Consider the following 10,505-nt stretch of genomic DNA (forward strand, 5'->3'; position numbering starts at 1 on the left):
GCATGATAATGAAAATCATTCACAGAGATAAAAATATCATTTATAACTTTTTCTAGACAATAATCTTGATCATCAATGCCTAGGTCATCTGAGATGAGCCTTAAAAAGGGTCTACATCAGGAGTACTTAGTATTTTTGAGCCCTGGGCCCCTGTGGAAGTCTAGTGAAACTCATGAATATGTTTTTTATAATCATGATTTAAAATGTATAAAATATTTACGATTACAATGGAAACAAACATTATGGAAATGCATTTGATTTCTCAAAAAATAAATTTGGACTATGACCTTCAGGTTAAAATCCTCTCAACTACTTCCATATCTTCATTTTAAAGTTGAGAAAATTAAGGCAAATGATGTCATTTGCCCAAGAATGTCTGACACTCAAAACAATGAGTGTTTTCATCATTTACCATCTGTTTCTTTCCTTCATGCAGATAGTGAAGATAACCCTCCACCACTAAAGAATGGCCAATCTCACCATAGTAACAGGATTCCTCCTCAAAGGCTTTTCTGACATCTGGGAGCTACAAATCTTACATGCCATGCTCTTCTTGCTTATCTACCTGGTGACTCTGATTGGGAACTTGCTCATCTTCACCCTCATCTCTCTTGAGAGGAAACTCCATACTCCTATGTACTTCTTCCTAAAGAATCTGTCCTTTTGAGATCTCTGTCTTATTTCCATCACAGTGCCCAAATCAATTGCAAACTCTCAGTCACAACTGTTCCATCTCTTTCTTGGGATGTGTATGACAACTATTTTTATTGGCATTGTTTGCCGTAACGGAACTTTTTCTCCTAACAGCAATGTTCTATGACCACTATGTAGCCATCTGTCAGCCGTTAAACTATGAAGTCATCATGAACAGTGAAACTTGTGTAAAGATGGTAGCCAGTTCCTGGCTCAGTGAAGTCTTTTTTGGAGTCCTCTACTCAGCTAGTATATTCACTTTGCCATTCTGTCACTCCAAGGAGATCCATCAGTTCTTCTGTGATATTCCTTCTTTGCACAGGATTTCCTGTTCAGATTCACACCTTGCAGTTGATATCACTATAAATTTAGCATTTTCTTTAGCGGTTCTCTCCTCTATTTACATTATAATCTCTTATAGTTACATCTTCTCTACTGTCTTGAAGATACCAACCACAGAAGGTAGGTCTAAAGCCTTCTCCACTTGCCTGCCCCACCTCATTGTTCTCATAGTATTTATCACAACTAGTTCCATTTCTTATCTAAAGCCATCCCAAGATTCTGACTCACTTCTAGAGCTACTGTTGGCTATGTTCTATACAGTGGTGCCCCCAACCTTGAACCCTGTCATCTATAGCCTGAGGAATAAGGACATGAAGACTGCTCTCAGAAAGCTTATAACCTGGAAATATTTCTCAAAGGGATTAATACTAAAGTCTTTTCCATAATCATATGCCTGTACATACATGTTCATTCTTATATACATGTTTGTTGATATTTCATATGTATAAATATTTATGTTTGTATATTTGATATATTTCATATTGATATATCATTTTTCCTTATGTGTTTACTGGTTTAAATTCCTTACTTGCATGGCCATATCAAGCTCTCAACATTTTCTAATGTTGAGTCGCATGGTACCTAAGCAACATAACACTTTGCTTTTCAAAGTTCATAGTCGGCGTATAGCCACTCCAGCCCTAAAATTAAGGTGACCACTTTTCAAGAAAAGGGTACTTATTTGAAAATAATGAATTGAAAATAATGAAATTATCAGTGTGTCAACTGATTACTTAACAACTGGCTTCCTGGAATAACAGAAAATACTGTCTAATTTGAAAACAGATGAAGCATTTGAATGAGGACACTACAAATTACTCTAAAGCACCAAAAAGGTTCTACACGTCTAATTTCCTAAACAATTAATTTAAGTAGTTTAAGTAAGTTTATGTAGTTTAAGTAATTTATGTAGTTTCACAAAACAATATTTGATCACAACAATAACAGTAAAGAGTAATTAGGAAAGGCATGATTACCACTATTTTATATTTAAGGAAACTAACCTTCAACATTGGCTGTAGGGGGTGGCATCCTGATTCAAATGCTTCATCTGTTTTCTAGTCAGATAATATTTTTATTATTCCATGAAGACAGTTATTGAGTAATCGGTTGACATAAATGGATAAGAACACCTTTGAATACATCACATTAAATAAGTAATTTTCTTTCAAGCTTAAAATAGAATCACAGAAATGCAAAAGTGGGAGGGACATCAAAATTCATTCTTAAAGTCTAACTTTTACCTGTACTTGACATCCATATAAAACATCTACAATTAGTGTTCATCATTAGTCAACATCAATACTTCATGTGAGTATTTTCAGAAAGGTGCCATAACTTCATACAAAGTCAACACATTCTATATTGTTGCAGGTTTTTAATCATGCAAACTTTCCTCACATTAAGCCAAGTATTGCCTCTCCATATATTTGTGCTTTGCCCCTACTTAAACCAATCCTTTCTCTTTGCTGAAACATAGTAGATTGATTGATAGACAGACAGATACATACATACATTATACATACATACATAGGCAGATTAAATCTTCCTCATGAATAAAGCTAAAATAAAAAGAACTGTTTAGTGAACATTTGGAATTAGGGCAATAGTGCAGGTATTCTTATCAAGCCTGGAAATTTGGTAAATTCTATGATCCCAAAAATCTCTGACATATAAACAACAGCCTGGGAACAGAACTTTGATCCTATCTATTGAAAGTAGTGAAGTTATCCAAACAACACTTCCCATAAGGCTCAACTTTTTCATCGCAGAATAACTGATTTAGAAATGGAAGGGAACTTGGATACTATCTAGTCCAGAAGTATCCAACTTTCCACCTGCAACAAAACTCTTAAGTATAGGCCATAACCTAATTAAAAGGTAATTGGGAAGAGTTTTTAAAAATGTAATATATCAAAAATGTTCATTTTTTTCATGTTTTCTAAATTAATATGAAGTTCTGGCGATTTGTTTCTTGCTTCTTGTTTCTAGTACATATCAGGTTTTTTTTTCTTATTGTTATTCCAAATTTTATCAAATGAAATAAAACAAGCATTTGCATATGCAAAGAAAAAGAAGACTATACATAAATGAAATCACAAATTTCTTATATGTTTAACTTACTTTTCTTCATATTTACATAATAAATCCCATTCACAAGTGATACAGACCCTACCCACCCTCCCTGCATCACAGAAGATATCATCCAGGAGACCAACTTCATACAAATTAATTATTTAATGCTTTCTCCTTTTATTTCACAATCTGGAGGTAACATTCACAATTTATTCTTCCAGTATTTATTATGTACCTGTTACCTGTGTACAATGTTCTTGGTTTTACTCTGTTCATTATGCCATGTAGTTCTAAGGTTGTTTTTTTTTTTTTTTAATTAGCCTGCTCTTCTCTTCTTATGGTGCAATAGTATTCCATCACAATCATATACAATTTGTTTAGCCATTTCCCAGTTGATGGACATACCCTCTATTATGATCCATTTCTTTTTTAATTTGACACACCACTGACCTAATTCAATCTCTTCATTCCCTACAAAAGGAAACTGAGGCACAAAGAGCTCAAGTGACTTGACAAAAGTCATATAGCTAGTAAATGGCTAAAACAGGATTTGAAGCAAGGTTGTTTTCATTTCAAAGCTAATAATCTATCAATTATTCCACACTGCCTCTCATTTCCAAAATTTTAATCATTTCTTTGGGTTGTCCTATTTTTTCCTCACACTTCACAAATGTTACATTTTTAAAAGCTGTTCCAAATTGCTCATGAGAAAAGCTTTAGCTGAAGTAGAAGAAAAAGACATTAATTTAAAATCAGAACTAGTTAGATTTTAGTCCTATCTTTGTCAGCCAGCTATGATATGATGTAAACTCATAAGAACTTTCTGAGCTTCCATATCCTTTTCTATTAAATAGGGATTGATAATATCTTTTTCCTACTGATCTGCTTAGTTGTTGTATGGTTCAAATGAATTAATAAATGTGAAAATTCTTAATAACTAAAAGATATCATACAAATATAAGGCATTACTAGTAACAAAGCTCTTCTAAACTTGTGAATTTTTGCTATCTCTAGTCAAAAAAAATGTTCCCTCAACTTTTCCAATGTGATCCTCCAAATGTCTTTTTTATATTTAAATGCATTTGTATTTTTATACTTGAGCAACATAGTATCCATAGAGTTATGGTTTACTTTTGAGATTATTTATAATATTTGCACTTCCTGTGGTCTCCTCCTCCCTTTCCTTCCCTTCCTTTTGTCAGAATGTACGCTTTCAGTTTTTTTACTTTTTTTCAATTTCATGTAGAAACAACTTTTAACAATTGTTTTCTGAAATTTTGCAATCCAAATTCTCTCCCTTTGTCCCCTTCGCTTCCACTCTCCAAAATAGTAAATAATCTGTAGGTTATGCCAGGGCTGTCATGCAATACATATTTCCACATTCCTCATGTTGTAAAAGACACATGTCACAAAGACAAGAGATAAATTCATAAAGGAAATAAAGTGAAAATAGTATGCTTCAATCTACTTGCAGACTTCAACAGTCCTTTCTCTGGCTGTGGATAATATTTTTCATCATGAGTCCCTTGACATTATCTAGGATACTTGCCTTACTAAAATAGTTAAGTCCTTCACAATTAATCATCATACAATATTTGTTACTGTATACAGTGTTTTTCTGGTTCTACTCACTTTATTTTGAATCAATTCATAGAAGTCTTTCCAGGTTTCTCTGAACTCATCCTGTTTACCATTTCTAAAGACACAATAGTGCTCCATTACTGTAATACACCACAATTTGTTCAGCCATTCCCCAGGTAATGCTCATCCCCTCAATTTCCAATTTTTTCCACTACAAAAAGATCTGTTATACATGTTTTTATACATACTGTCCTTTTCCTTTTTCTTTGATCTCTTTAGGATGCAGGCCTAATAGTGGTATTTCTGGGTCAAAGAGTATTCCCAGTTTTATTGCCATTTGAACATGGTATCATATTACTCTCCAGAATGGTAGCATCAGTTCACATCACCACCAACAATATATTAGTGTCACAATTTTCCCACATCCCTTCCAACATTTACCACTTTCCTTTTTGGTCATATTAGTCAATTCAGCCTTTTTGCAAGATCACTCTCTGTTCATATAAAAAACAGTTCTATTAGCCTAATCTATTAGTTGAATTAAACTACCCATTTAATTGAATTCTCATCCACTAACTAGAATTACTAATGATAGGAAAGAAAATTGTCCTTGACATCAGGAAGACCTGATTTTATGCCTTGTCTCTGTCACAGACTAAGCGTGTGACCCTGAGCAAGTCACTTAAACTCTCTGTGCCTGAGGAAATTCTCCAACTGTCAATTAAAGGCAAGTTGTTAACAACTGCATCTTTGATTTAAACGAAACTCAGAAAGAAACATTATGACTGAATTTATCAAATAAACCCTTTATTTTAGAATCATACCTAAAGATAATGAATAAGTAGATAAAGAACACAGTAAACCAAGACAATTTACAATACTAAAATATTGCAAGACATTGCATGGTATACAGGATGTGTTTTGTCAAAATAGGGTTGGAGTTCTCAATAAGAAGTTAGCTTGGTATACTAAACAGAATGCTGGACATCCAGGAATATGGGAGATAGGAATTTAAATCCTGCCTCAGATAATCAGTATTCCAGGAATTTAATTTCATTCAAAGTCAGGTTCCTGGTTTGTCAAATGGTTGTTGCTATTTAGACATTTCAGTCATATCCAATTCTTTATGATCCCTTTTTGAGGTATTCTTACCAAAGATACTATAGTATTTTGCCATTTCCTTCTCCATTTCCTGTTTATTTTACATATGAGGAACTGAGGCAAACAGTTAAATGACTTGCTCATGGTAATACAGGTCATAAATGTCTGAAGTCAAATTTGAACTCTAGAAGAGTTTTCCTGATTCCAGAATTTGTACTCTGTCCTCTGTACCATATCTACCTATTCCCCTCTGTCAGATAGAGATAAAAACAATGTTTATCTCAGTCTTGCTGGGAGCATCAAATGAGATATGTGTAAGGTGTTTTGAATACTCTAAATTACTACACAATTGTTAGTTATTGTTGTTATCATTACTATCAGCATTATTATCATAATTTACATGGACATACTGTGATGAGGAAGAAGTAACTCTTTCATGCTTTTTTTCATTTCATGCTCTTTCTCCCACACCTAAATCAAGCAAGGCAAGACTTGATAGATGATATTTTAGAAATGTTGCTGACCATTGTGATAGAATGACAGCAAACACTAATATAACCCCTTTCTTCTGGCCATCAATTTCCATCCTTAATCTATCAGAGAGAATGCCTGGACTAGAGTATTAACCTCATTCTTCTCCAATGTCCCTGACTGTCCCTTTACTGACAGATTTGGAGATACGTGCTCTCTCTTCCCTTCTTCTCTCCCTTCTTTATGTTCCTGATAGCAAGATTGAGAATGAACAAAGGTTTCCAGTGCTATGATTTTCAGTCCAGATAACCAATTCTTTCTGACTGTGGACAAAAGTTGGAGCTAGGGATATGGGGAGTAGAAAAAGGAAAAATCAAGCTCACTGACAGGAAAACTTTATTATTTAATAGAGAATTGGGAGATGGAGATGCATGAATGTTCAGGCTCCATCACTTACAGTCACCCCTAGGATGGGAGATTCTTAACTCTGTCATATTAAACAGTCTTGTCAGCTGGAAGAACTCCACATCATTTGAGTTTGCATTGAAGTTCAGTGACCAATCCTGCTTTATTATTCAATTCTATTAGATTCTTAATAGGGAAAGTGTCCATAAGAACAGCATTAGCTAATTCAGACCTTATATCTCAATGATACTTTGTCAGTTCCCAAAGGACTCTTCTTCTCAGGCTACATGTTAGATCAATATCTAACACATGTTATGATCTCCAAATCATGAGGACAGGTGAGATACTATCCTGTTTATTCTGGGCAACCAGACATATACACATTTAAATCAAAAAATTTTATTACCAACAGTGATAGGACCCAAGACAGGCTACATAACAGGACAAAGGTACTAGCTATAGGATATTATGTAGGTGCCACTTGCTTTTGATGCCATACTGTAAAATAATAAAAATAAATATCCTATCCATCTTTCTTAACACATATTTATTCATCCCTTCTTAACCAGGCATGGGAGTCAAAAAGAATGCACTTGTCCTTTGTGAGTGTAGCTCATCTGAAATTGTCTTTGGATTCTAAGACATGTACATTATCACCAATAGAATATCTAAGGCTAGGAGAATTTTTCCACATCTAAACATATGTGTGTGTGTAGCCCCTCAGTGATAAGGCAAAAATCTTGCAATGCTGCATCTAATTGATTTAATTATAAAAGTAGGCATAATTGTCACATCATGAGTCAGAGGTTATGAAAGAGAAGTGGTTGTCTATGTGATACCATTTAACAAGTATTAAGGAAAGTCTCCTATCCTCTCCCCATATTTAAATTAAATTCTCTGAAATCTCACAATTAAACATGCATTTCTTTGATCTTACCAGTACCTCCTTCAAAGTTATAGTTTTAGATTTTGAAATGATTTCTGATAATAGCAAGTTCAAACTCTACCTGAAGCATGAATGTCTTCTACCACATCCTTGAAAAGTGTCCATTTAGCCTCTGTTTTGGTACCGCTAGTAATAGAAAAAGGGGTTGAGTCAGAACTAAAATGGGTGATTTCTTAGACTAAATTATAAAGTTCTTCCTAGAGGAAAGAATAAAGTCCATCCCAATAGTCTCCGAAGGGCTCCTTTCACTTCTCTGTTCCTGAAGGAATAAATCATTGGGTTGAGCATAGGGATAATGACAGAATAGAGGGCAGTGATGACTTTGTCCCTTCCCAAGGACAGGTTGGAAGTTGGGCGGATATAGGTATAAATTACAGTGGAGTAGTAGAAGGAAACCACAGTAAGGTGAGAAGAGCAGGTAGAAAAAGCCTTCTTCTTGCCCTCAGAAGAGCGAATCTTCAGAATTGTCCTTATGATACATCCATAAGAAACTAAGATAAGGGAACAACTTCCCACACCAAATATTACATCAGCACAGAAGGCTAGAGCTTCATTGAGGCTGGTATCAGAGCATGACAGCTTCAGTATGGGTGGCAGCTCACAGAAGAAATGGTCAATGATAAAGGAGCTACAGAAGGACAAGGGGATTGCCAAGCTAGTATGAACTGCTGAGTTGCATATACCAATGGCCCAGATGCTTCCTGCCATCCCAATGCAGACATGACTCCGCATGACCATTGAGTAATGGAGCGGATGGCAGATGGCTACATAGCGGTCAAATGCCATGAGGGCCAAGAGGAGAACCTCTGAGACTAAGGCCCATGTGAACAGATACATTTGAGCCATGCAGCCTAAAAATGAAATGTCAGCTCTCTGAAAATAAAGGTTGGCTAGCATCTTGGGCATGATGGTAGAGGTACACAAGACATCAATGACAGACAAGTTGCCCAAAAAGAAGTACATAGGTGTGTGAAGCTGTTGGCTGGCACAGATTGTGAAGAAGATGAGAGAGTTGCCCACCAGGGCAGTTACATAGATGCACAGGAAGGACACTAATAGAAATAGTTGTAGCTCTGGGAGGCTGGAGATTCCCACCAGCATAAATTCTATTTCCATAGACTGATTCTTCATCCTAATAAAATAAAATTGGCCTTGAGAAGAAGTCAAAGAAATAATGAACTAGACTCACCCTTTCTTTCATCTGAGTCAGTTAAAGCCACTTCAATAAGTATTTTTGAATCTCTTATATCTAGATCCTAGGATATCCTTATAAGAACAAAGCCTTAGGAGAGTAAAGCCATATTTTATATTTTATTTTATATCATCTTCATTTCATGTCCAATATTTACTTATTAAGTCCATATTTCAAGGACATTCTATATGCATGACATTATTCTAGTAGGTGCAGTGGAATGTTAGAAGGAAGGGGAGTGTCAAGGAACATTCTTCTTTTCTAAGAAATGCCAATCTAATATAGTTGAGGGAACAGCATATACATAGAATTGTGCATTAGGTGAAAACAAGATAACATTTTACAACAAAAGGCAAATATATTTACATAGCAAGTTATGCTTACAAAATATTTTATCTGTTCTGATTTTTATAATAACATTTTGAATAATTATTATCATGTTATAGATGAGGAAATGGGTTTTCAAACATTCACTGACATTTCCAAGTTCATAAACAAATTCAGATGGTTATTGTAGTTTTCATAAATTTTATTTTATACTTCAAATGCTTTCTACCACACCATACTGCTTTAAACATTCAGAGGAGGAAGAGGTCAGTGCATGCTAAAGATGTTTAGAGCAAAAGGGAAAAAAGAAGAAGTGAGACTTGCACTAGACATTGATTGAAGTATATGTAGGATTTGGATACTCAGAGAGGGGAGGGAGAGTATGTATGAGCAAAGGCTGAGTCAGAATGAGAACAAAATGATTAGGAAATTATTAGGAAGCTAATTCTAATCCAAAAGTTATTAAAGAATAGAGGAAAATAAGGAGTTTAAAATATTTTTAAAATTCCCTTGCATGTGGTAAGTATTCCATAAATAGGTTTTGAATGAATAAATACATGACTGCATAAAATTTCTTAACTGGGAGCAGACAATTCTGGGTCTTATTGTTAGCTGTGACCACTTGGATTCTCTTTTTTCAGTTTCCTTATCTGTAAAATGAGGGTGAAGACTACTAAATTATCTCATGAATCCCTTCCACATCTAGCATCCTGTGGTTATATGAATTATTAAAATAATTTCAGTTTTGAAAAAATCTTTGTAAGTTACCCTTATCATGTTTGGCCAGGAAGTCTTTTCAGTAATATACTGCTTATAATTAGACCTAGATTAGAGAAATGAGCTCAAGTCTCACACACTCAGCTCTTTTAATAAGCATAAAAATTACTCAATGGTTTAATGAAGCAAAAGCATTAAAAATTTTTTGAAGACTGCAATTAATACATTTTCTAGTTTCTGATAGCCTCATTTCACACAACTTGTACATATTAGAAAATCCAGATTTTATATTGTTGAGTCTAGTTCATATTTATTATATATTATGGTTAGTCATTGTGTTGATTTTTTTTAATTTCTGAATTATAAAGGAGAAATGAAGAATTTACATTATTTCTATAGCAAATGAATTTAAAATAATTTGGATGTTGGTCCCTAAGTCCCTTAAGGAAAAATAAGAAACCAAAGATACTCCATACTATGCTGCATCCTCTCTGAATATTAGTTCCCACTTCTGTAAAGGAGATAGTATATAGTTAATAAAAATATTTCCAAAAGTATTAGGAGGATCAAAGAAGATAATCAGAATTTTAAAACTTCATAAACTATAAAAATCTCTATAAATCTCAAATGAAGTTACCTCTATTATCATTTGTA

At 34.3% G+C, this 10,505-nt stretch overlaps 1 protein-coding gene and 1 pseudogene across 1 annotated transcript; one reads left to right on the plus strand and one right to left on the minus strand.

Moving 5' to 3' along the window:
• The first annotated feature begins 466 nt into the window (after positions 1 to 466).
• Positions 467 to 1,421, plus strand: LOC100619381 (olfactory receptor 14A2-like; annotated as a pseudogene).
• A 6,377-nt stretch (positions 1,422 to 7,798) lies between these two features.
• Positions 7,799 to 8,746, minus strand: LOC100619417 (olfactory receptor 13G1-like). The gene has a single exon (XM_007485197.1). The coding sequence runs from the start codon at positions 8,744 to 8,746 to the stop codon at positions 7,799 to 7,801; it is 948 nt and encodes a 315-aa protein (XP_007485259.1).
• Positions 8,747 to 10,505: the final 1,759 nt, after the last annotated feature.

The sequence above is a fragment of the Monodelphis domestica genome, chromosome 2 (genome assembly GCF_027887165.1).
Source record: "Monodelphis domestica isolate mMonDom1 chromosome 2, mMonDom1.pri, whole genome shotgun sequence".
Classification (NCBI taxonomy): Eukaryota; Metazoa; Chordata; class Mammalia; order Didelphimorphia; family Didelphidae; genus Monodelphis; species Monodelphis domestica.

Coding starts and splice junctions, on each gene's coding strand:
- LOC100619417 (XM_007485197.1), bottom strand. CDS start 8,746: ATGAAGAATCAGTCTATGGAAATAGAATTTATGCTGGTGGGAATCTCC.